Source organism: Ptychodera flava, chromosome 8 (genome assembly GCF_041260155.1).
Source record: "Ptychodera flava strain L36383 chromosome 8, AS_Pfla_20210202, whole genome shotgun sequence".
In the NCBI taxonomy this organism is placed as follows: domain Eukaryota; kingdom Metazoa; phylum Hemichordata; class Enteropneusta; family Ptychoderidae; genus Ptychodera; species Ptychodera flava.
The window spans coordinates 12083225-12110993 of NC_091935.1; the positions used below are offsets into that span (position 1 = coordinate 12083225).

General features: G+C 37.5%; 2 protein-coding genes across 4 annotated transcripts in view; one reads left to right on the forward strand and one right to left on the reverse strand.

Annotated features, from left to right (window-relative positions):
• Positions 1 to 668, reverse strand: part of LOC139138497 (glutaryl-CoA dehydrogenase, mitochondrial-like) — a 23693-nt gene extending 23025 nt beyond the window's left edge. Inside the window, exon 1 of the mRNA XM_070706896.1 lies at positions 389 to 668. Coding sequence (XP_070562997.1) covers positions 389 to 485 — 97 coding nt within the window. The 5' untranslated portion in view covers positions 486 to 668. The remainder of the gene's footprint in view (positions 1 to 388) is intronic.
• The window catches only part of LOC139138494 (MAP kinase-interacting serine/threonine-protein kinase 1-like), a 26495-nt gene extending 990 nt beyond the window's left edge, over positions 1 to 25505 (forward strand). Inside the window, exons 1-12 of one of the 3 annotated variants that reach the window (XR_011553626.1) lie at positions 664 to 789; positions 4605 to 4670; positions 9515 to 9665; positions 10082 to 10189; positions 12371 to 12468; positions 13034 to 13155; positions 13891 to 14027; positions 14796 to 14950; positions 15448 to 15642; positions 16123 to 16287; positions 16673 to 17448; positions 17541 to 25505. Coding sequence is in view for 2 of the 3 variants with exons in the window: in XM_070706893.1 (XP_070562994.1) it covers positions 739 to 789; positions 4605 to 4670; positions 9515 to 9665; positions 10082 to 10189; positions 12371 to 12468; positions 13034 to 13155; positions 13891 to 14027; positions 14796 to 14950; positions 15448 to 15642; positions 16123 to 16287; positions 16673 to 16960 (1536 nt within the window). In the remaining variant the exon portion in view is untranslated. Of the gene's footprint in view, positions 1 to 663; positions 790 to 4604; positions 4671 to 9514; positions 9666 to 10081; positions 10190 to 12370; positions 12469 to 13033; positions 13156 to 13890; positions 14028 to 14795; positions 14951 to 15447; positions 15643 to 16122; positions 16288 to 16672 lie in introns of those variants that run through there. The other 2 variants (XM_070706893.1, XM_070706894.1) reach the window with 2 other exon arrangements.
• The last annotated feature ends 2264 nt before the right edge of the window (positions 25506 to 27769 follow it).

Consider the following 27769-nt stretch of genomic DNA (forward strand, 5'->3'; position numbering starts at 1 on the left):
GTGTCACAATGTTATTGGCGGCTCTATGGAACTTTGCTGGGGTCCATCGCTTCTGTCTGTACGCACGGGTATTTCCCAAATTCTGTAGGAATTCATATCCGGATATGTGGTGACAAATGGTAAAGGAAGTCTTACAGATCCGGCTGATGAAATACAAACAGACGTTTGGCCAATAGGAATACGGCTATTGGGGGCTTGGCCCTAAACTATATGGTCATACGGTTTATGTAAATAAAGATGGCGGCTTCCATTACAAAATGGTACAGTGTGGCAGACTTTACTATTACACAGTAATCTGTGATGAAAACTATTCAACTAAAATATTCACGACCAATGAAGTAACCTACCGAAAGGAGAACTTGGAGAAAAGTTTGATTGCAAAGGATACGTGGTGGTGACGCTGTACTTTGATTCTGAAGTCGACACAGCAACAGTGACGATGGTCGCAGACGGCCAACACTCAAAAGAACTCTGTTTAACGCCATTTTAAGATTCTTGATCTCTTTGCCACTTACCTAACTGTGTATTTTGGATAGTACCAAATCTTTTGTGAGTTTCAATCAGTAAAAGTTCCCCCACGAGCCTACCGTCTGCATGCAGATTCACAGTTCGATTTGAGGTTTATGCAATGAGGCCTGGGTCACGTGACTGAATCTATTAAACTTTGTCCCCGTTTCGCGCACGTCACATGACATGAGATGATTGCTGATGATGACGTGACTGAATACTGCATACAGTATGCAGTCTAATCAGGGAGTACATGTAGATAATAGAAGGTGCTTGTATGAGGTAAGATTTTGCCAACTTTGTACTATATTATGCTCGGCAGTGTGTTCAGTCGCGAACTTATTATTCTTAGCAATCAGTATGAGATGTTTTTGGTGTCAAGGCGGTCTCAGCGAAGGCGAAAATTGAAGCACAAAGTTCATGTTTTGGTTGGCTTCGTGCAGCGACTCCTCGCTCAAACATGGTGTGCAGCTCGCACAGGACCGCGGCAGCTGAATGTAGTTCCGTGTATTTTATTGAGGTTGCGACATGCCACTGTGTTATATCTCAGTAATCTCGCAGGGAAATTAGCCTTCAAGAAACTCTTTAAATTTAGGAAAGAGATTGTATTTCCAGGACAATATTTTCACAAACAAGTTGGGTGAACTTTCAGGCTCGATGTTTTGTTTTGGTCTGGTTAAAAACCAACTGTCGTCAGCTCCATCAACTGGCGCAGACGAGACTTGTGGTGTCAAGTTTCTGGCTCTCCGAGTAACGTCTCACTTGAATTTTAGCTTTCGGTATTTGGCTACATTTCATTCGAACGTATGCTGATTATTTTCGTCTCTAACTTGTATTGTAAACATTGCAGTTTTCTCTCTTTTTTCTAACGGTACAAAAGTGCCAAATGGATATATGCATACCGTTGACCTGATGCAATCTGCCGTGTTGACTAACGAAATTTGCATAACAAAACAACGCGTCTGAATAGTATGAGTGAGCGTAATTCACACGGAAATTTTGTGGAGGGACCGTGTTTCAACACAACAATGTTCTCCATGGGGTTCACACTCCAAGGAAATAAATTAATGAAATATGGCCATGGTCCGTTTTGGTACAATGGTAGATATCAAGGGTTTCGCGCTGCTTTTTACCCTTCCGTCGCGGTTTTGAGTTCGTTCGATAGGCTGTGCCGTTCTTTTGTTTATTTTTTATAGGCTAGACATGGGTGACGGGGTGTGAAGGTCGGTCGTTCGTACTCAACCCAAGCTGTAACGGTCTGTGGCCCCAAATTTTACACGTACATCGCGTATGTTTTTTGTTTACATGACGCAAAGCGATCTACGGAAAGATGTTTACCAATTCTCGCAAATGTGTGCAACTGGTGCATTTACGTGACTACGTTTGGGTTATCCGTCAGCTTTTCATGCAGAGTGAATGCACAGCACCATAATTTCTCTCGAATAGAGAAAGCCCTGTAAAAGGGTATTTTTTTCTTTTCAAAGGGAAGGCGGGACCATTTGCCCGGAAAAGATGATTCTAGATCTTCTCACATAGCAAGTACAATGAGGTCATTTATGTGACCTCATGGAATGGTGAACATATTTTAACAGGAAAGACATGTTGTTTGGTATGTCTTATGTTTTTATGGTAAAGAGTTGGTTCAGTATAATTTTTCGCTAATGAATTTAACTTATAGTGTGAATCTTCCACAAAGAATATTTGTATTTGCGCAAAGTTTCAAAACGCACCGTCATTTCAGGGTTGTAGAAATGCTCTTTCTTTCATGGACGAATAATTTATTTTCTGCTATTCTCAGTTGCACCATGGAGGTAGCATGGAGGTAGTAGGAGCACGTATGATATCTGGTTTTAGACTGTGGCTTTCATAAATCATGTTGAGAACAACTCTTCCTCAGGTATTTTTTTTCTCAGCTTTGTGATGGTTTATAATTTATTTAACATGAGACAATAATGGGGAGGTATGGAAGTGTTGGAATTGACCTGGAACAGTTGAGGTCAATGTTCCCAACTGTTTCCCAAAGACAGGAAACTCATGTTTGAAAGGTTAAGTCATCGCACAGTGGGGGGAATTCTCATCCCAACATTGCCTTACTCATGCTTGCTACTGGCCAGAAGCAATGGGCAATAGCAGATAGTGAAATTATAAGTAAATTATCAGGAATTACATCAAGCGTAATTTTCCAAAATAAAAGTGTAATATTACGTAAATAAATGTTTTCAGCTCTCTCAGAGTAAATGTATGTCTGTACGTATATATGCAGTCTGCTGTTACTATATATTTTTGAAAATACGGAACTTTATTCATTTGCATCAATTATTCTATGCTTATGTAGATCTTGTGTATTAATTTTAGGTAGAGTTCTATCCATTTTCATACTGGTAGCTACATGTACATGACGGAAGATCTGAAATGGTTGTACAACTGTATAAATTTACCCAAAGTATTTCTGTCTGGCCGAGCAGTGCAAATTGCAGTATCATGTGACACTAATATGATGAACAAGCAGTTTTACGCAGACATGTGAAAGCCAAGAGGATTGTGCATGTATTTCAAATATTTCCAAGTCAGGTTTTCCTAATTCCTGCCTATGGCTGTGAGCAAAATTTACCGTCAGAGTTCCAGATTAGACTCGCCTCTCACTCTCTCTCATAAATAGATGTAGTAGTTCAATGTTAGATAGACTCACTCAGGAGGTTACATTTGCATTTTGGTATTGTTGTGATATAGGGGTGTATGGCAAAGGCGAGCGTTTTGGAACAATGGCTGGGACAATGATTGATCATTATCATATGTAGAAAGTGTCGAGTCAGGTTTTCAATGTGATTTTCACAAGTGGGTGAAATCATCATTGTGATTTCATCATCCCATCCCAAAATTACAAGGATAACAGATACACTGTGCCTATACCTTCATGCAATTACATGCAAGGAAATTAGTTCAGCTGCACAGTTTATATGCTTCCGTGTTTTTGGTGTGGATTATTCTAGCTGTCCTTTGCAATCAGCTTGTAAAGTTCGTTGTATTGCTATAGCTGCTCATCGCAACCAGCTCATGAAATTTGTGGTATTAGGTAAATTTACAGGGACTTGTGGAGTGCAAGGTAACTACAGTCTAGTATTGATAGTGCAGGCAGGGTAGAGCAATGCTTATTGATAATATTGTGTATTGTATGTACATATGGCAGCGCATTTTATTGAGATAATGCTTACCCACTCACAAAGCTAACACTTTGTAGTTGTCTCTCAAAGTATGTAGGTCACTGGCTGTGTTTATGATCATCTAATGTAGTGCATTTGTCGTTAAATTTGGAAATCAGAATTTTTTCTGAATACTGGACTTTCTTACAGTTATAAACAGCATCCATTTGAGCAGATGTTCTCAACAGAAGTTGATTATACTGCAGAAAAGTTAAATGTCAGCAGTTTCTGTGATTATAAATGTTATTGATTTTATGTGCCAGCAGTGACTGCTTGAATTGTATAGTATATTCAAGACTTTATGAATGATTGAACAAATTAAAAATGGTACAGTATTTACATAACTGTCTGCGCATTTGTCATGATGTAGTCTACATGTACGTAAATTATTGTCATAGTCGGTGCTTATTCAAGGAAAGAGTTCAAAAGTGTTCAATACAGTATGGTATAGAGCAAGATATGACAATGTACAGCAATTTAGCTGTACATGTATAGATTACATGCACAATTACCTATGTAGAAAAGCCGGCCTCAGAGAGCTTGCATGTGTGTTATGACACAATTTCTAAAGATAGTCAGTATACCGTGGCATCACTGGTGAGTCAGACGCCAAGTCAGATAATTTGTATTTGCACTCTGATTTAGGTCACGCTCATTTTGCGGTTTTGTCATTACAGCTGACAGTAAAGGCCAGTCTTGTCCATTTTCATAAACTCATACATATATGAGTTGGTAAAGTGGTCAGTATAAATTGTTGTTTGTCATGTCTCAATCTTTTTTATTCAGCAGTGATTTTCAGCAGCATTTGAGCGTCGTAATTTTGAAAAATTATTGAGCCAAGAAATGGAGTAATGACTGTGGGTGCATTTCTGAGAGTTGTCTTTGTTTGTCTTTCAGTTGTCAGTAGCAGAGACACAGGCCGTAGTTACTCAGGAATTAAAAGATTTTCACCAGGCCTTCAAGGTAAGCGCATAATACACCTTTACAGTACTTGGTTCACACCAACAGGATTTTAATCATTGACCGTGCTGTGTATCTACTATCTTTTATTGCTTGATGTTAACTAGTAGTTCCTCGCAGTGGTTTTGCCAAGTGTTGTCCCCGTATTTATATTTTGGGAACCCCTGTATCATTTATGTTGTTCCATAATCGCATCAAATGATATACATGTGCTGAGGGGAACCCGGTAACTGCTAACATGACGGGAACCCCGTAAATTCTTGGTACCGGCCTAAACAATAACACTATATGGCACATCATTAAATATTGTAAAGACTGCAGGCCTAAGTGTGAATTTGAGAAACAAATTATAGTGCAAGTGGTTGTGTAAATACTGAGATGTGAACTAGCGTTAAATGCGTTAAAGCATTGCAATGCAATTCATATCTTACAAAGTGACCAGCTAATAATAGAATAACTTGATTCTCTGGTTGTATACATTTTTGGCTGCATTTCAATTATGTTAAAGCAAGTCATCATGAAAGTTTCATAGTTTCTTAACTCTTCTTTCAAGATATGTCAAGGTTTTTGAGAGTGGCTAGTTCTTAACTTGAATTGACACTCATCAGCTGTTAGTAAATTTACATAACAACTGTATTTATAAATATTGTGCTTTTGACCTATACATTTCAAGCGAGGTGAGTCATCTTGTTCAGATGAACACTTTGTTTTTTTGCAGTTTGTGTCATTCTTTGATAAAATGTGGCAAAGCTTTAACTTCTCATCTTTGGAAATTTTTGCAATTGAACAGTTTTAGTACTGTTTCAGCGAGTACATTGGTCAAAATATTGTCTGTGATAAGGATGATACAAAGTAAATGAATGAAAAGTAAAATGTCAGCTCTATTTTTAATACAACTCAGTCAGGAAAACAGTTCTGTTTACATGTACTGTATTCCTAACCGTTGTCACATGTACCTTGCAGCAAGCATTAAATATACTGTATGCTGTAAACAGTAATTTTAGTGTGGTGAATATATTGAACCTGGCATTTCAGAATAGTGATTGTATCAATCCAAAATAGTCATCAGTCAAGACAAGATACTTCCTTATTTTCCCGAAGAGAGCAGACTAGATTTGTGATTTGCTTGGATGGTGGTGTTATATTTATCTCACGGGTAATGAACCAGTGAGTGCATGGTTATGAAGCGCATACTGCGCTGTGCTGTCATTGGAACTAAATACAGTCTTATATAGCCAACTTTTGAATCATTGCCAAAATATTTCCGGTGATGCGCGCAACAGATTGCATCACCAAAACCCAGAGTGACACAGGACATTTTGTGTTCTGTACTAACCTTATGAGCCACAAGTGAAGTACATGTAATGTCAATGGCTACATGTTCATGAACCAAATTTACATGCATATATTAGACATATTGTGAGTGCTCCTTTTTGACTTGAGAACCTGTGTTGAATCCTGTGTTTTCAAAAATGTCAGTGTATTGATATCGTCACTAGCTAACTTTTCTAAAAGTTTACATTATTTATTAATGTTTGCCAAGAATTTGTTTGTTCATTGTATACATGTAGAGCTTTAGGTGCTCTCCAGAAATATAACACAGTCTTAAGATATCTGAGGACAAATTCAATGTATTTGCTACAATGTACATTATAATATGCCAACACTATCGTTAGTTTGGTAGTATTATTTTATCTGATTGTGACTTTGTGTACAGTATAGTGTGATGGTTTTTTCTGGAATTTTTTCTTCAAAAGTGTTGACTTGCACAGTATTTACTGTATCATTACATTTGGATAAAAAAGAAATATTGAAAATTCAAAAATGAAATATATTGATGGACCAGCATACTGACTTTTCTGTCATATCCTGTCTGCAAAAAAAATGTTACAAGTTAAAGATTTACCATCACTCCATGGCAGTAACTTGTAAGTTGTAGGTTATACAGTTTTGCTATCAATTCAACTCAATGCTTCACACATTCTTCACAAATAATTCTCATATTTCTTTTTTTGCCTCAAAAAATAAAATAAAATTTAAAAAAGTAAAAAAAATAAAATTTATCAGACATAAACAGTACAGATATACATGTAAACAGTGCAGATATACAGTAAACAGTACAGGAACAATTTAAGCCTTCACAAACTAATTCTCTATTTACGCAACTTTATAAGAACATCTTCAAAAATGGCTTTACAAGGTTTATCTCCTATACTGTAGCATCAATAATCTAAAGGATTCAGTTTCCTTTGAAGTACTGATATTTAAACTGTAAGATTAGTTAGACAATTGGTGACAATTTGATACATGTGTCAGTTTGTCAATGGCATCAGACCATCTCGATCAGAACTGATAATTTTCACATTTCCAGACTGTCTTCCAACATGTGTGAATTGTATTTATAAAATATCGACACCATATCCTGTATTTGAAAATCAAGATAATCATTTCAACAAAACTTGATGCCGTTGAATTGACAACAAAACTTTAGAAAGAAAAATCATTGCAATGGGTCTTTGATTTTAGTATGAGTGATTTCATCAAAGATATTGAAATCTTGTTTCGACAGGTATGTATGCCCTGAATCAGCAATTTTCAATTTGACAATCCTGTTGTCATGTTAATGTTGAATGTGCCGAAGACAGTGGAGAGACGCACTGACTGCAGTTTCAGGAGACTGTTTTTTTTTGGTGAATCTGACACCAGGCAATGACACATTCCACGGAGGAATAGTTTGCTCTTTGCTTTCATATTGTAGTAATTTCATCCAAAGTTCAGAAAAAAAATGTTTTGATTGTGAAGCAAGGTCACTTTGTGACATCCTGACTCTACAGTGAAATTAAAATCCTTATGCAACCAATGGGATGGTGTGCAAAACAGTCAGGTGACTGTCTCGTGCTCTATAAATAGCTGTTACCATGGTCACCTTTGATATTGATCCCATGAAGTGTTCCAAATAGCTGGCGGCAATGTAATGCCAGTCTTCACAGTGTGGGTGCATCTGTGTGGTGGCCACATATCCCAGCTTGCATGATTTGGCTCCAGGATCATATTATCAGATCTCAATATCTGCATTTATGAAAGATTTCAGATGAAGTTACTCTTTGTTGTGAAGCACATTCAATGTAGCACTGATTGTTCCTTTGGTGCTTGATTTATGCTCTTTTCAGTCAATATAAACTGACACACGAGAACATTTTACCTAGATTGTATGTACAGTATTCAGTAAAAGTTCAAAGTACATGAATTGATTTACCAGTAGTTAATACCGTATATGAGTACTTTGGCACATAGTTTTAATAATCAGGTCAGCTTTGTGTTGTTTATTCTACCGTTTGTTGTGTCTGACGAAGGTACAAACCTGTACCTTGAACCATCAAGTGATAAAATTAGACTAGGTTAATTGCAGTAGGGGGTTGGGGGTTGGTGTCAGTAGCATTAAAGGGCTATGGATAAGTTGAGGAGAAAAACAACAGGAAAACATTGCAGGGATGGATGATTCCATTCTGTGTGTAGGGAGATCTGTACAATGGAAACAAGGTTACTGGATGAATTCTAAAGCCAGTCCTACTTAATAGTCGAATGTTTATAACGAGACTCCAAGACATTTCATTCCAGGATTGAGAGGAAAGGAATGCCGTTTGCACCAGATGTGTATGTACTTTACCAGTATGTGTACATCCTATGTAGAGACCGCTCTCTGTCCTTGTAATTGATAGTTTGTACCAGTGCGATTGTTTTTTTCAAAACAACAAAAATCTATCAAATCTCATGAATTTGCATGATTGAAAAATATTATTTTGATGGAAGTAAAAAAAATTGTTATTTATCTCCTGTAGAAATGTTGATATTTCTCATTATATATTATTGTAGTTTACATTTTGGCAAACTTACGGCAATTCAAGCCACATGCACACCTACATACAATATAGTGAAACATAAGCAAGAGTAATTTACAGGTGATGGTGAGCCTAATCTATGAGAGTTAAATTTAAATAAAGGCCCAGGGTTCTCCACAAGGGGATTATAGGGGTAGGCCACCCCTGTGTTGTTGGAGCAATTTATTTCATATGTTAATAACTACGTAAAAGAATATATTTTCACAACAAAAGAATATGCAAATTATACATTGTTGTTTAAATTGGCCACCCTTCTGTCTGGTCTTCCAAGCTGTTGAGAGCACTGAAGGGTAATCATAGAAACAATAATACATGTACTGTAAAAATGATTTTCACTAACCTACTATAATATTAGTTATACCATGCCAAGTAGGGAAAATACCTGTAGATTATCTCAATACAGCTTTTTACTGATTTAATAAATGTAGATGTGGTACCTGGCTGGACAAGGGTTAAATTTATCATTATGAAGTCAATGTTGTATGAAATAATTCTTGTTCAGACACTGTTTGAAACAGCATGATATGTCTATAGACAATAAACCTCTAAGCTACATCATAGTATGTATGGTAACATTCTTTTTGAATTACATGATACACTGGTTAAAGCATACATGTTGACATTGCTTGAGACAGACAGCACATAAAAATGGATCTGGTCTCTTATCAGAAATTTGTATTACCAATCAGCTTTCAAATCACTAGATTTTTTCCAGAATAACATATCTGAAAAGGTGTAAAAGGGATTGATCCATGAGCATTGAACTAAAGCTGGCAAAGATCTCCACATATCAAATTAGATTATACACTGATTAAAAAACATGAGACGAGCAGACATGTCTGCCTCAGCCTCAGGGCCTAAGGTATTGAACGGTATGCAGCTGCCCCGTCTATGCCCCAGACGTAATTTTAGCCACTAATATATCGCTCCATTCTTTCTCTTTTTCAGTTACAGACAACCATGCCATCAGATATTAATAAAAATTTCATTGATCCCAGCTCAACTACTTGTAGTGGTAGCACTGATCCGTCTTCGCAGCGACCAACTCAGCTAAATGTAGATGCTGTCCAGTCGGCCTTTACTGCTTTGTCAACGAAAGGTATCGTGTGAATATTTTGGTGTTTTTCTCGGACATCTATTCAACTACAGCTATGTATTTATACAGCCACAAGGCTTGTGTTTTTTCTTTCTACACTGCAAAGAATTGTAATTTCTGGATTTTGTGACTTATTAATCTATTCACCCTGATTTTCATGAGTACAGGCTATGATGCCGAATCGTGATTTTTCAATGACACAGGTGTGAACGTGAAAATATGTTTCATTATCTACAATGTAGCAGCGTGACCTATAGCATGCTCATCAAACTTTTCCTATAGTCATATTGATTTCAGTGCATTGATAACACAGGGAAACGAGTATTATACTTATAGTGATAAAGACAAATTGCTCGCCCCTCAGTGCATGCAAGTATAGACAGACAGATGTCTGATGAGGTGAATTTTTCACATTGCAGAGCCGCTCACCAGCAGCAAATCAACATTAGGCCTAGGCAACAGGGAAACCAAGAAAAGGAAGAGAAAGAAAAAGAGGGCGTCTGAAATCATACCTAGTACCTTTGAAGGTAGGCATTTCTGATCACCATTCTCCAGTGTCCAGGGTTTTTTACACGGGACCAAAGTGAATTGGGAATTTCACTTATACCCTTCAGTGTTTTGTAGACAGTTTGCGTCAAGACTGCAATTGATTCAAAATACACGTGAGAACAGATATCACCAGCTAATCTAGTTGATTAGACGGTGTGTCTGTGAGTGTGATTTTCTGACCGTGATTGTTGTTTGATTCATCAGGTGATCCTCGTGTTTTGTCAAGTTGCTACATAACAATACCTGTGTCTGAGCAAACATAGACATGTCGTAATCAATAACATGAGATTGGATGTCTCTCTCAAAAAGGAAATCGCTACGTAGACCTTTGAATGTACCAGTTGCTGTATAGCTTAAATACATGTATTATTGTGACAATTTTCAGAGTTCGCGTTTACGCAAAAATCGTGCGTATTTACGCATTGAAATTGACTCTCTACGCATTTTTTTCATCGTTATGCGTTTCTATACGCAAAGGATAACACCGAAAGCACTCCCCACAACTGAGTTTAGGCGACAACCAGACGAAATTTGTTGCAACACATTTCTGTCAATCACTCATTTTGTGTGGAAAGTTTTGGATTCTCTGGGCGTTGTCTGAAAAATCGGCATCGTAGTCCACACGTTATCACGTTAGGCACGTTATCATGTCAGCTGAGCCTATGAATTACGTTGCTAATTTTCAGGCGAGCGATTGTTTCTGAAAGTGAGTAATTGACAGAAATGCTGCGACAAATTATATAAATGCCAACCGTGCACGATCATCGCGTCTCGCTGTTCCCAAATTTTGATCAAGCACACATGCAGCATGGCGTCGAAGCAGACAAGTCTGTTTTCTTTCAACTTTGCTCTACGAGTCCGTGAAAAAAATGATTCATCGGTAGAGCTCGTCGGAATCCCGATAAATTTTGAACATTGCAGAAGTGTCTGGATGGTAACTGGTCGTTCAGGCACCAAGTCGTTTCGGCCCAAGTCATTTCGGCCTCTCAATTTCCGACCCCAAGTCACTTCGGCACCGCAACCCAAGACGTTTCGGCATCTGTGTTTCGATTTTTTTTCAAACTATTTAGTAATTTACTGATCCGTCATATTCGTAAGCGTGACCTTCGCGTTCTGACCAGTACTTTATGTGCATTTTGTGTGAATTTTGCCGTGCTGTTTCGTCACCGCTTTCAAACTTTAATTTTGCCGTGTCGGCGGCTATTGATATCGATAAACTTGTGTCACAGATTTGAAAACGATATAAAGTTTTTTCTTACGGTCTCTTCCCATGTTCTCATAAAGATTAAAGCATGTACGTGAATGTTAGTTGACACTATACTTTTTAATGCTTTGATTTGTAACATTACGCTCCAGCACTAGTTCCCACAAGTAGCCTTCAGCGGTGCCGAAACGTCTTGGGTTGCGGTGCCGAAACGACTTGGTGCCGAAACGTCCAGAAACCGTCTGGATAAGCTGCCATAACTCTAACTTTTGGGTTGCCCGATGTGTTTTGACGGTCGCATGTATACCCTTCGCTGTAACGTTTCAACATTGTTCAAGTCGTTCGTTAAACTGTTTTCATTAAAATAATATTACATCGTACAATCCGAATATGTAGTGTAGGTTTATTCAACGGAACATTGTATTTTGCAGTCAGTTTTTTCATCAATCGAGTGCGGAAGTGAAATTACGCACTCAAATCCAGCCATTACGCAATTTTAGCAGACTAATGCGTATGCCGTACGCGAGGAGAAAAAAGTCACCGCGAACACTGAATTTTGTAAATAATCTCTATTGTTGTTAATGAGACACTTGCATAGTTGAAAAATACTGTACAATTAAATAAGGAGTTATGGTAGTAGACCAGAAGAAAGGTATCCTGCAATTTCTGACTTGTCCATGCCAAGCGTAAAGTACTTTAGCGGAGCACCCACAAACAACTGAACCTTTCAGTTTTGAACAGTGCCTGACAGTCAGGAGATTTTACAGTTTGATATTCTGTCTGAGAACTATGCCATAAACTTCAGGCAAATGAAACTGACAAAATATCACAGTAGGTTGTTTGCTGTTGGTTTCCGAGGAGGTGCACATATCATGCTAGATACATTTAAATATTTTTGTTTTAGTTTTGTGTACCTGCATGGTGATATGAGATTTTTTTGTACTTTTTTTAACAGATTTCTATCAGTTAACATCAGAGGTTCTCGGGGAAGGTGCCTACGCATGTGTCAAGACATGCATCAACATCTCATCAGAGAAGCAGTATGCCGTCAAAGTATGTAGGGCTTTGTTTTGATAAGTTTGGTTCTAATAATAGAAAATAGCTCTTTGAGAAGGTATGTTTCAGACTACTGGCTGAGAACACTGCAAGACAGAAAGTCCCACTTTGGTGATCTAGCTGTCACATGATGGACACACTGTTCCTTTGTGTTTGTGCATGACAACATGTCCAAATTTGCATGTCTGTATATGTCAAATGCCATTTATACTCTCAGTTGTCGTCAACACAGAACAACTGAACTCGTAAACATGGTATTTGCATCAATGTTTGTCACTGTCAATTTTTTTGAAAAGTTTTTATACAGTATTGAAATCTCAAATTTCTAAAATCATTAACCCATTTTGCATATAAATCATCCATCTGGTACTTGTATATTTAGCTTCCTGCTGAAGAGGTGTCAAGAAACATATTATTAATTAACCTTCTTGTTTTTTCGTCATTGTCACTTTATTCAAAACAATGCAGTCCAATATTACATTAAAGTCAGTAATTATACCAAGGAAGTGGTTCTCCTGGTAAACCAATCTGAGACAGAGTTGGGTTTACTTTCTGTCTTCAGATGATTGAGAAGAAAACCGGAAGAAGCCGGGGTCGTGTGTTCAAGGAGATTGAAACGGCCTACTACTGCCAGGGTCAGGAGAACATCCTTCAGTTGATAGAGTTCTTTGAAGATGAAAATATGTAAGTGCATAATTTTTTTGAAATACTGACACTGCCCCAGATGAAGACACCTCCTGTTGCCAGATACAAAAATTACAAAAGATGCTGTAGGGTAGTTGTTTTCTGTCTGTGTGTCTGTATGTATGTACCGGGTATGTTGAAAACAATGACAGTCAAGTTTAGAACATAAATCTTGTGCGTAAAACAGGCATCTATGTACTATATCTCGTAAAGAATCTTGCCAAGATTGTCTTTTCAACATTAAACTTTGATTTATGTCTTTTCAAAATTTTCAAACTCTAAACATCTTGCAATTCTTTTATGATCCTGAATATGTGTGCACTCATTTTCAACTTGTACAGAAAATAAATTTGTCACTACCATTGGATTGTATCTCCCCGTAGAGTTTCAATGCAGAGAAAACCAGCCATGTTGAATATCAAATATTGGTGAATCCTGGTGATTTCTTCTGTACTTCATAAGCTTTCACACTGATCTTTTCATTCTTGATCATGAAAGCGATGAAATTTTCTTACGGGAAGTAGTGGTGTTAGTAAAACTTTATTTTTCTAAGAGCACATTATTTTAATTATCTCAAAATAGTCTATGATAAAGATGAGGTTATGGGATTTTATATTTTAGACTCGGGTACACTTCTTTCCCTGCTATAAAAGTTTTCTGCACCTTATCAATATTAAGAAGTAGAACCAAATATCAGTTCTCCCTTTCTTTCCTCCACTGAAAATATGTAAATAGGTTCTACTTGGTATTTGAGAAGATGAACGGAGGTCACCTTCTCAGTCACATCAAGAAGAAGAAAGCATTTACAGAACAGGAAGCGGCGTTGGTTGTCAAGGATATAGCCTCAGCTCTCAGCTTCCTTCACAACAAAGGTGAGATAGTTCTCTCTATAGATCTGGTAGATCGTCAGGCACGCCACAAGTCATCCCTGTGAGAGGGATTTTATGTATAAGATACACACATGGTGTAGGCTGCAGCTGTGGCCCAAGACGGAAAAAGAAACACTTGACATTAAAGTGGCATTTTCTGATAAAAACTATGCTCTTGATATATTGTCTAGCTTCCGGGTATCATCATTAGTTGCTGCTCTTGAGAGTGCTCTACAAAACGTCATCTGTCAGTTATACGTATGTGAATTGAAAAGCTTGAAATCATCAACACAGATATTGTACATGTCTGGTCTCTCCAGGCAAAGTGTTGCCTTGATACAATCTGTTCAGTGTAGATTTACATGTACATGTATATATCCACTCTGTCAAGACCTAAGTGCACTCCCACCCTTTGCAAATGACTTCAGTGGTCGTAGTTGGACTGAATTTACTGTCTGATACTGAAACTGTTCTTGTCAACATAGCTTGTAGGTGTTTAGTATCCTGTGTCATTGTTTACAACTGAATTTTGGCCATGACCAGATCTTTGTCAACGATAACCCTCCATATTATTTATGATATGTTGTATTTGCTAGGCCTGTACTTAGCATTTCAACAGCTTTCAGGGAGTAGAATAACTTGTTTTACGTATCAAAAATAATGACAGTATCACACCTTACACAGCTATCATCCCTTTCACATCGATTTTCACAAGTGTCAATGAACATCAGTCAGAGACTAAGGCAATTCTTTTTTAATGCTTTTTATTAGGTATTGCCCACAGAGACTTAAAACCGGAGAACATTCTATGCGAGTACCAAGACAAGGTTTCACCTGTGCAAATCTGTGACTTTGACCTTGGAAGTGGTTTGACCATGAATAGTACCCAGAATACACCAGTGACAACGCCGGAGTTGCTCACGCCAGTAAGTAACGTCAAATGTGCTGACCCTTTCTCTGAAGCAAGTACAGCTTTGCAGAACACTGCATGTGTCTGCATCTAGGACAGATATTTGAACTCCTAGGTTTCTGCGTTTTTTTCCGGTCCACTGTTTGTGTAGACACATCTTAAAACCTGTTGTTGTAAATTTCACCATCTCCATTTGTAAAAATAGAAATATTAATTCTCCCTCACAGAGTTAGCTAGCATATGGTTGGGCAGCTATTGTGAATTTCGAACTATCAGAACATCTTCGTCAATCGTTTCTCTCATCTTCAAATTTGCACGGTGTCCTGTGATTTTCAGTCTTGATTTTGAAAGAAATGGTTTAAAGTAGTTGTCCTGGACAAAAGTTTATAACTTTCTGGTTCAAGTTGCGTGTAAACTTCATGCATAACCTGTCTCCAGAAGACATATGAAGACTGTCACACATTATTGTGTTGCAGATTCATGAAATCAGACTCTTCGTATCTTTTCTCACAGGTTGGATCAGCTGAGTACATGGCGCCTGAGGTGGTGGATGCCTTCATCGGTGAAGCCTCACCCTATGACAAGCGTTGTGATCTGTGGAGCTTGGGTGTCATACTCTACATCATGCTCAGTGGAAAGCCGCCATTCTACGGCCAGTGTGGCAGTGACTGTGGATGGGAGAGGGGAGAGGCCTGCTTTGGATGTCAGGTAGGATTTCTTTTCCGGGAAGATTTGAGAAGCTGATAAGATTTTTCTGAGATCAGCGTGAATTGTCTTCTAATCTGTAACTTTTATTACGTTTCACTGTAATTGTGAAACTTAAATCTTTCTACAAACATTTCGTGAAGCAGAGAAAAAGTGAAATATTCACTTGTAAAACACAGTGGAACTATATACTGTATACTGCAACATGGGTTACCGTCTTCTGACAGAATGAGCTAGAGTTTCCAAGTGGTGCTTGACATTTCTGCTGAAAAACCTCTTCAACCTGGAGCAATCCAAATGTTGAAAATGGTAGAGAAAGGAGCTGCTGCATGCAGTATATCCTCTGTAGTCAAGATGTCACCTTTTATTTTGCCTTATCCCTGTACAGAGGTCATACAACTGCCAACAGTTGGGTTGTGTAACGTGAGGAGTAAAAAGCATTTGAATTCACAAAAAACACTCTCTGTTTGCTTGTCCTCGCAGGATATGCTATTGACCAGCATCCAGGAGGGGACGTACGATTTCCCTGACAAGGAGTGGGGCCACATCTCCAACTCTGCCAAGGATCTCATCTCCCGCCTGCTTGTGAAGGACGCCAATCTTCGCTACTCAGCGGATGCAGTCCTCAAACATCCGTGGGTCAATCAGGTATGTGAATATATCCACAGATTTGACAGCAGGATGTTAACTCTTATGGTTATTACCCTCATTCCGGTTGTTTTGCAGGTACAAGTCAAATAGTTTAATGCCTTTCCTAAATTTGCTGTACTGCTGTATTGAAAGTAGCAATGATAGTATCATGATGATGTGGGATGACATACTGATTGATCATACAAAGTTCCTAGCATTGGAGCAATGAATGACCATGTTAGATCTGGTCTTTGTCTCCCTCTCCATACTGTCTCAGCCTATTCACCCCTATTCCCTGTAAACAGGTCCTCACTCACCATTGATAACAATTGCTGTGGGCCACACCATTGTGGTGAAAGGGTTGCGTTGACTGACAAAGTTGGTTTGTTGTCTTAATTCTTAGCCACCGACCAATCCGCTCAGCACCCCGAATGTTCTGCAGAGAAATAACAGCGCCAAGGACTTAGCCCAGTTTGCAGCTGAAGCCGTGGCGTATGGCAGGCTAGTCGCCCAACACCAAGCACACATGTCAAGATCCACCGAGTGGCAGAAGATAGAAGAAGAAGATGCGGAGGAGGACGACGGCCCAATAACTTTCGGTCTGTCGCCCCCGGGGGAGTCTGCCCTTGCCAAGCGCAGAGCTATGACCAAGTCGTCTGGTGGCATCTGCATCACAGTTGAGAATACATGATTGCGTGGGACTTGATTCAATGGGGTGTTGCACCCCCCTGGAAGATTAAGGTCAGCAATTCTCAGGTTCAAATGCCAAGTGGAGTGCAACCAAAGATCGAAATTTTTTTATGGTAAATTTCTTTGTTTGTGTTGTTAATGTTATTTTTTAAAATATATGTTTATGTTGTTTTATTTTGTAATATAATAAATGATAGTTCAAAGTACTATTTGATGTTTATTCCCAGTATTTTTATTGATTTTATGATTTTAATTTCCTTTTAATAGTTGTGCTTTTGAGTATAACATAGCTGTCTAATACAAACGTATAGATCATGTAAGTTTATCTGTAATATAGAAGATAGAAGAATCACTAGTTACTTAACGCGACTTCGTTAGTCATTTCCATGGCAGAAAATGCCTCGGCTTGTTTCTGAAATCTTCTCACGACAGTGGAAAAGAAAATTAGCTCCAGAAATTGCCTATGCTACAGTCTGGTCAACAGTTGTAGTTTTTTAACCCTTTCACCACCATGGTTTGTCCCAAATCCATTGTTTTCTATGGTAAAGTTGGACCTGTACACAGGGAACTAGGGGTGAAAGGGTTGATGGGAGTGTTTTGCTAAGCAAACGCAAACTTGACTTGCCAGCATCATTTGAGTTTTGATGAGACCATTGTAATCTTAGGCATTTCAATCCCTATACCCATTCAATGTGAAGCATTTTAGTCAAGCTTGCATGGCTCTGCATTTAAAACGAAGTATTCAGCAATGCAGATACAAGCAGATTATCATGGCTTTTGCTTTGAAAATCGAGGACCATTAGCAAAGTCCCTGCATGACTGAAAGTGACACAAAATCAGTGCTGTTGAAAAGGAAAGATATTCATATTTTTATCCCTGGAGATGGCGCCATAAATATCACAGATTTGTTTATCTTGACATTATCACTTACTCGTAAAATTCAATTTGGAGCAACCTTTCACATTTGGAAAACTTTAAAAATATTTTGACAAATTACATTTTTATTTAGAATTATAATAGCTATAGATTGAAAATTCAAACAACCAAAAATATCCAAATTTTATTATCTTTTTTTTGAAGGCCAAACACTCAGTGACCAAAGTTAAAGTGGACATTACATTTTTCTAGAGTGATAGGCATGTGGGACGTTAAACTGTGGCCTAACTATTTTTGAGCTAATGTCATTTCTGCTGTGATCATGAGAAGACATAAAATCTAGAAATTTCCATCAATCATTTTATGTTTGGGTGATATCAGTGATGTCATCCAAAGTAGTAGCTTTCAAGAAAACGAGAGCATTTTGTCTTTTTCTTTTGGAAAGAAAATTAATGTAAATAGTTTTTATTAGAGCTCGTGTCCCGCCAAGTTCAATCATTTGAAAGTGTAAAAACTGGATTAATTTATGTAGAGCTCACAGTCTTTGAACGTTCCAGGGGGGAACAGACAGTCGTTATATTCACGATATCTGTATGCTGCATATAGGAGGAAATGGCAATGGTGCTGTACAGTGGATATTTGATGATGTCATATTTACCACTAAATGTTCTTTTTTTGAAATTTGGTTAGATTTTATATCAAAACGGTTGCCAGATTCATATGTGGGATAGCCGTAAAAAAAAAAAAGATTCTCACTTTTAAACACAGAGATTCCTTAAGTCTTGCCATTATTCTTTGTATCAAAACTGCCATGTTTTACCTGTCTTTTGTTTTGAAACCCTATAATCAAGGATTGGTTGGTTATTTTACTTTTGTGATAGGGGAATGACTGTATGTACTTGGGGTTTGTTTAAAGATTAGTGTGCTTTCCCACAAACTCTCCTTTAATGTGTAGGAGTGTGTTGGATTGCCCAGTCTTGTTTCATGTTTTTTTCCTGTATCAAGTTCATCTCAAAGGGAATATGGTAGAGAGGGGTACATACACCAAGTAATTCATGTATTTAATTACTTTTCATTGTAGCAATTCAACAGATTCACTGATTGGCTGGAGTGAGAGATGATATATTTTTTACAGCCAATCAGGATGTAGTTACACTGTCACATGTTCTCATACCGTTACTCATCAAAGAAACAGACTGGTTCTTTGTATGTGTGCCTACAAACATTCACATGTATGCCCAGTGTCTCAGAAATAATGTATTGTAAATACTGTTAGGCCCGTGGTAAGGGTTCTTTAATCACATTTGGTTATATACCATAGTGCACCTGGTGTACACCTGTTATTTTGCTGATGCAGCAAAGCAGTGTCCCACTTAATGAGACCTCTGTACATCAGCCCAGGTTTTCCAGATGATAGGCTGAACCGTAAGTCCTTTAATCTCTGCACTTTACTCGGAGAGTTCAAAATTTGACACTATTCAAACTATCAATCATGAAATCGGGTAGTTTGTTAATGAATGGTGAAAATCTCCATGGTTTTCTCGGCGATCTTTTGTATCAGTCTGAAAAGAGAGACTGTTGGCCTGAAAAGTTTTGTTGACGATGTAAAAGAAAGTTAATAGTTTTGATGTGTTACTGGGAAGTCAATACCAATGCCTACTTGCCTCAATTCTGCAGACATAGCTTTGACTTTTTGGGCCACCTGACTTCAACATACATAGGTTCAGATTCAAAATTTTTTGCAGTTTGTGATTTTCCATCACTGAACTCTCTAGGTTTGCAGACATAAGGCTGAGGCTTGTCAGAAAGGAGATATTTTATGTGAGCCCGGGGGATCAGGACAAAATTCCTTCTCGTTCTCCCAATACCACATAAAATACAGGGCGTTGGCCAAAACAGCAATATCTCAAGAACCTGCTTATTGGAATCTGGATAACTAGGAGACATGGTAGTGTTTCGTACAGCGTATTTTTTTATAAATATCAATGTTTCTGTTCGGTATGAGAGCTAGTTTCATGTGTAGTGAGAGTTTAAAATTTTCAGAACTAAAAAATTTATTTAATGACAAAAAAAAGATGTGTTTAAGCATTAGAAATAAGAGTGACCAATCGTAAGATTTTCAGTGTTTTTGATGGACAGGAACATTTCTGATCTGTGATACCTTGTGCAATACGATACCTAGTCTTAAAAGTTAGGATCAGAAACTGGAGATGTTATGAAGACGAATCACACTCTTCAAAGAGAAATGTTCTCTGCAGAAATCTCTGACAGATTGATGCATCTTGTCTGTTGTGTTTTGCAAGGAATGTCATTTCCTGAATTGGCAAAATATGCTGCATCGGTTTGAGCAGAATAATACAGTAGCTGATAAAGCCTGTTCCTGATTGGTCAGCATCTTTGTAATCCTTGCCAGTCATCAGCATCAGGCTGCCAATCAGAATTCTCGTTTCTAAAATGCCACGGGCCAACCTGTTTGAAATGGTCTAGTTTGACAAACAAGTTGAAACGTATCACCTGCACTGTGACAGAGATATCTGTAGAGATAAAATGTTTTATATATTCATGTAGTGCCTCAGAAAAACTTCAAACCCAATGATAATATTACAACAGGGTCTCTTATCGTAGAAACCTGTCAGTTATAAATCGTCCTGCTGATAACAGAGTACAGGGAAAAGGTTAGAAGGGAAGGAGCCGGTGGATCACAAAGAGCATTACAAAATAGTCGCCTCAGAACATCCAGTACTACAACTTAGTTGTCTTCCAATTTCCACATAGAAGTACTAGCTCCAGACAGCAGTGGACTCGAGACTGTTCATTTTCTTGTAGATCATATCAGATATCCCTGGTGTCAAAGGTCATAGCCACAGTACCGTAGATGATGTCATGTCTAGGGTGTGACACTAACAGCTGACTGCTGTGATGTCTATTACATAGTTCTATCAGCAAGTTCACCATGTCAAGGTTACAGCGTGTTTTGTATTCCGTGTTCAATTTGATGTCACACCTGTGCTGTAATGTTTTTTAACCGACTGCTATCAGTGTCTGGTCATTCTACGCCTGGCACCGTGGCGCCAAGTATGTGCTGTAGTTATATCAGGCAGTCACCCGGCATCAATATCTGCTACAATGTAACAAGCTGGGCAAGTCATATTCAGTGCCATTAGTGTCACTGGCTAGTCACCCATAATAAAATTTTCAAAGCCTTTAAAAACATTTACAATGTGATTTCTGCTACAATAAATGACTTTTTTTGATCCAGTTTGCCTCTGTTAAAAGTCAAAGGGATATATATGATCATGAACTCTCCATTGACAAGCTTCCAAATTTAATTTCGCCGCTCAAAATCCGTCAGGTTAATGATATTGTTAACATAGCTTAAGGGAATCAGTGTGCAATGGTATGTACTTCACAGTCCTGAACATTAAGTTCAAATGCAGTTGAAAAAGTGATTCTTGCTCTTTTTTGCAGCAACAGCTTTTTCCTGTTTTCAAAGTAGCTTGGGTTTGAAGTTTTTTTTTATAAAATAGTATTTAATTTGTCTAATGTACATAAGAAAGTATTTTGTATTTCTGTAGATTTGTTGCCACATTAATGTGAAAAGTAACCTTGAGAATTTATTGTTTAAAAATTTTTGAAGTAGCTGGTTTTCAGATACCAAGGCACTTCTCTACTTCCCTCATAATTCCTTTGCTAAAACATTCTGATCTCTATGTAACTATAGTACTTCATAACAAAACAGAATACAGTATTTAGTGTTAAAGACATTTCTCCAATTCTTGTTTACAAACTGCCTCAGTCTTACAAACTTTTCCTGTTCAATTTTCACAGTCAATTTGTACCAAGTTCTAAAAATTCCATCGGCAAAATATAGTTAATTCCAAAAAAAATTACATTGATTTTACAACTCATTCATTTGTGTTAACTCTTTACAACTGCAAAATTGACCAATCACGTTCTTTTATTAAAATGGCAAAATTTATGTCTGAGATTTCAGATCACTTGCATTGTTCTTGGAAGGTGGTCATATATAGTGGTGTCCCCCTGAAAGGTATGTTGCATTGTGGGATTGCGTCAGATCCTGTCAGTCACCACGGTGGTCATGGAGTAGATTCTGACAGTAGTTTCAATGTGTCTGATTTTCCATCCACTTACAACAGTGTAATACAATAAAGTCCATACCGCATTGTAGATTATATGTTTCCATGAGAAACCTACACTCTGTAGTCATACGGGAGAACGGCCACCTTCAGTAGAGTCTACATACAATTTCTGTCTTCTCTAGTGTAAAGTTTGAATTCACAACGACAGCATGAGAACTCACTTGATGAAACGAAAAAGGCAGTTTAACAGTATTATAAATCTTCAAAACCTCTGTCAGTCACAAGACGACGCAACAATTCAATACAAGGGACGAAAATATTTTTTATGTATACAAGAGAAAGCTAAGTTTATGAATTGTAGACATTGTAAATACTTTGAGTAGCCAAAACTTTGCTTATCTTAACAAGAAATTTATGGGCATTTGATCAGAATGAATCCATTACAATGTTTCCACTGTACAATTTTTTTTTTATTTTTTTAATAATTCTGTTTATTGGCTGATAATCATTGATTTGGGTGATTTCCAGTGTTTTTGCCGACACGTGTGAAACCACAGTGCCAGTGATTGTCATTTAGGTTGTGGTATATTTATTTAAGATTTCCAGAATGTTGTGGTTTAACCTAGGGAGATGGGCAGAGACAAAAATGAAGCCAACTTTGCCTCAAACAATTTGTAAAGTATTTGTAAAAGAAGTTTCCTCCGTTTTTTTCTTTTTTTTGAAATCCACGCCGCGAATGCAATTAACCAAAGTTGATAAGCCCTTTCACACAGCTGAGATTTGGACGGACCCTGTTGTCATTGATAAATGATAGGACCTTTGGAAGTTAAACATGGGGATGACTGGGTGGAGAAATGAAAAATCACTGCCTGGTGCAGTAGTTTGTATCCCTTTTCACCCCTTTGGTTCCGTGACATGGAATAACCCAAAGTATAGAACAGTACAGTACTTGTAAAAATGTGTTCCACTGCATCAGAAATACCGGGGTGATTCTTAATATTCATGCTTATGAATAATGTTTGAGCTGCGAATCATCCATGCTTCTCAAGTTGAACCTCAACTATGGCCATCTGTCGTGAAGCTTTTGGTTATTCCAGTCTGTTGAAAACTCAAAGGGTGAATACACTGGGACTTACAGATTCCATAACACAAGCTATGCAAAAAACATAATGAATAGAGAGCATTTACATTTAACAAGAAAGAGACAGGACAAATGCTTGTCTCTGCCCACCATGTTCCTTGAGAAGTTCTTTTAACAGAGGTTGAATTAAAGTAATTTTAGGTCTTGAGTATATTCTGACCAATTTATCATCAGCAAAGTGGAGTTTGTATCTGTGTGTAAAATACCCATCTAGTCTTTGTGCCTTCCGCATGTCTTGTTTTGTCCAGTACGTAGAGTGTTGAATTCAAATGAATGTGTATCACCTACTATCATAAAGAATCTTTACAGCCACCATGATTTTGACAGAATGAATCAATTATTTTGATAGACAAAACACAAGCTGTCAGACTGTTGTAAACCGGCAACCAAAACCTTTATTTGGGGATAATAACCGGCAAGAGAATATGAAAGTTCAGTTTTGTTTGAATTCAACACACATCTACAAATGTGACACACTTATTGAATGAAAATTATTTATATTAATCAAATTCTATAATCTATGAGAGGAATGTATTCTAGTTAAGGTACGACACCGTTTTCATAATTTCCTAGTTATAAATCAAATTTGCTACACGAGTACAGAAATGATCATTTTATTCACCATGAGAGGAGCATATCTAGGAAAATATTTTCAATTCCCTTTTTTTTTGTATCAGTGTTTTGAAATATTTGTAAACTGTATGATATTTCTGTGTGGAGTCTGCTCTTAAACAGGGCTCTTTGTATGTGTGTTTGAGTAGCGGGTTAAAGACAGTTTTTCGATGACTGGGAAGTCTCGACAAGACTGTATCATATTGGTGATTTGACAGCAAATTCAACTGTTTTCTGACAACCACGGATGAGATTGCACTTTTGTTGTTGGACATTGCTGCTCAGAAAATCAGCGTACTGCACGCACAGAGCATTCGTTCCTTTGAAAGAACCAAAAGTTCAAGTGCCGCAATCCCAACAGTCACAATCTTTTCTTATTTGTTTACGATCGCGAGACATTCTTGTATATACCTATGTGGACAATTTGAACTATCCGAATGCCCAGATTGTGAACGTATCTTTCACGTGCGACATCAAAGGATTTCAAATGTGATTTTCTCCGTGGATGTCATATTGCAGATTTTCAAGTATTGGTATAGACAAAACAATCCCATATAGATTGTCTGTGTTCAAGACTGTTCCATTTACAGGACACGCAGTGTAAATCATCATATCATCTCTTTAATACTGAGTAGAACAAAAGTGCCAATGTTATGAACACAATATTTCAGTCCTTCTTTATACAAAGGAAATTTCACGTTTTTTTCTCTTTTTATTTCCACATTTAGTGATGTATCTTTTCCGAATTCTTGAAGTTTAATCGACTGTTTATAGTTTACAGACAGCAGATTCCGAAATATGTGCTCTCCATGTTTTAGCAAGTTACCAACCAATAAACATGCCTTTGTTATATGCCATATTGAAATTAGGACTGACACTGAGTACGTACCATTTACGGTTAATAATAGAGTAAAGTGATGGGTTTTTATGACTAAATTAAATTCTTTTGATCAAAATTGTGAACTTCTGTTGTGCTCAGGTCCAACATCTCTAAAATTTATTGGTAGCAATGAGATTGCTGTTGTTTCGAGACTTTGACTCAGATGTACATGCATGGTTAGGCAATCAACAATAACATGTCATCTAACTCAGAATCTCACTCAGTGAGTTGAAATTTTTTGAAATTTTCTTTGCGTCAGCCCTATTTCAGCATGTGTAATATGTAAAGTATATATTGGGTCAGAGAGCTTTCTTAATAGTCAGTGGCATATCAGTTTAGCCTGAAGGGCCAACTGGTTTAACAGGCATGTCAATATGTAGAACAAGTCACACCAAATTTTTCTTTCTTCTTTCTTCTCAGATTATTCAGCTCTGTCTTCATCATGAAAAATGTTGAATGTTGAACACAGAATGGTTCATTCAGTGGTGACCTTTGACATGTGTACAAAGAAACGCCAACCAGTTTTAGGCACTTATTTAATGCTAATGTATGAATTTGTGGATGAGAGAGAGAGAGACAAGCTACTTCAAATTGATTTTCTCCTTTTTTAAGGAATTTTACTTTTAATCTGACTTTTAAACCATGTATTTAAAAATATATGTTTTTATTATTGCTCCTCTGTTGCAAGTACATTTACGGAATAACAGACCAGTCCTGTGAACATAAGTTTATGGCATGGCCCATGTGAATTGACAACATACCATGTATAGAGTTCATAGGTCAAAGGGCAACAGTGTCATCAGTTGCCCAAAATATTGGTTATAATCCCCTTTGACTCTGTAAAAGCTTCTAATTCTACTGCACTACGGAGAGTGGTATGTAATTGTTTGAAATATTTTATCATTGCAAAAATAAAATATTTTAGTTTTAACTCCAATGAGGTCACTTTTTGTGTTTATCTAACGTGGACAGATTTTCTCAGGACTGATGAACCGTTCATTTTTAGCTCATATTTGTATATTTATACATACCAAAAAGAGCTTATATGGTGAGTCGGTGGCGTCTCTATGTATGTATGTATGTATGTATGTATGTATGTGCAGATGTATGTCTGTCACACGCAAAAGCTCCTACCATCTTAGTATTTGGTGTACAGGTAGACCCAGGGGTTGAGATGTGACGTTGTTCAAATGAACATGTCAGTGTCAAAAATATGCAAATGAGGTAAGAAAAGGGGGAAATCCTGCAAATGTGCAGGAATGGTAGCATTAACTGAAACAGCCCACACATCTGAGTTGGAGATTCTGTAATATCTAACCTGTTTGTATGCAGTGTAACTATTATGTGTAGGAGTGGTGGCAGTGACTGAAACAGGCTACTCCACTGACCTTGAGTCATTTCCTGTCATTGTTCATGAACTATTGGCAGACCTGCTAAAGTCAAAAAGGACTGTGTTGAAACATTCCTCTGCTAAGCCTGTTCCTAAAGTTGACCTCCAGTACCTTAAGTTTCAGACCTTATTTACTTTTGTCATTATTGTTTTTCTGGTTTAAATATTTCTTGATGGACCAATTCAAACCAAATATAAGCACACTGTCCTTGACGGTATTTTCTTTCTATATGGTTGTTGCCATGGCAAAATCCTAGCTTGACGTGCTTTCTCAATGACCTGTGAATGAATACAGCAAAGTTGTTAAGGTAGTGTTGCCTCAAAACTGGCATGCGTTTGTTCAAGCTTTGAAATCTTTCAACCATTCTATTGCCAAATTGAGAATACATCAAGGGTCACTTTGCAAACTTTAGGTACTACAGACACAAGTTTCCCAACATTTATCTGATATTTGAATTCAAAATAGCTGCCACTCAAGTGTTAATACAATAGGGGAAAAGTAAAGTTTTGATATTCGCAAAACTCAGACGGTGAAAAGTTAACTTACTCCAAGAGCTTCAAAATGAGCCCCCAAAAGCGGCAGATCATAAAAGTTTTGGAAAAAATTGAGTCCGACTATCTGTTCCGAGGTGTATGCTATCTTAATTCTTTAATGTAACCATAAAAGTTCCGCATGGTTGCTAATCGAAGGAACTGTGATGAAAATTCTGTTAAACCTTCGTTTCAGTGATGACAGAAATTGAGGTAGAAATGGACGTTGCGCTTCAGCAGACACGCGGTCAGCATTATTGCTGTCGTTGAGGGCGTACTTGCCTCTCCGCTGATGTCAACTTTTTCAGGTATGCTCAGATGACATTAAACACAACACGATTGGAACTACTTTTGGAGGCATGGATCTTTATATTTATTTTACCAAATTTCTCAAAAGTATTTAGTGCCCTATAGCTGAATGTTGCAAATTTACAAATTACTCACGGAAACAAGTGCATTGCTTAAAGAGAAAAGCATATGAGCTTATATTCGCAGATTTAACCGACATCATGGCTCTTATTCAAATATCCCAAATTAGTTCCAATCATGTTATTACGAATGTCTCCCTGCTGCCTCGTTGAAAGCTGTTTTGATATGTTTGAATCAGAGATTTAAATGTCGAAATGAAAAAAAATACTTGTTTCAATTTTATCTCCATACGCTCAACAGCAGCAGAAATTACAGCTGGAAAATTTTCCTCAATAAAATCAATGTCCAGACAAAATATCACGCAATTTTTCGTAGCAAGCCCTTTTAAAAGTTGGGGCTTAGTAATGTTTGTAATGTCTTTGGTTGAAAGACAGGTTTTTTACATTAAGTGCTCAATTATCCCCCCACCCTCCACCCCTTTTGGGAAATTTACAGCTATTCGATTTTGCCTGTCTGAATCCTGGCGGTTCAGATCCAATGGTTGCAATTAATATGTTGTCTTGCATTGCGTTGCTCTAAGTATTTTGTGCATAAGGGTGTGTTCAGTCATTACGAGGGAATCGAGGGTCAATCATCTTTCTGAAATGTGACCCTCCTCTTTCCTTGAACATTTGAAGGCTGAATTATCATGTAACTTGGGTAAGATGATTTCAAACAATTGGAGAGTGAGAGTGGAGATACTGCGTATGTAACCTCAGTCAACAAGTATTTTACAAAAAAGCCTGTTTTTGGTGCAAAATTTATAATCCTGTACTATCCTGACGATGCTCTATTGTTCAACCCAGAAAATCACCATATTCTAACATTTCTCAGTTAAATGAGTGGAATGCACATGACACCATTGGAACTAA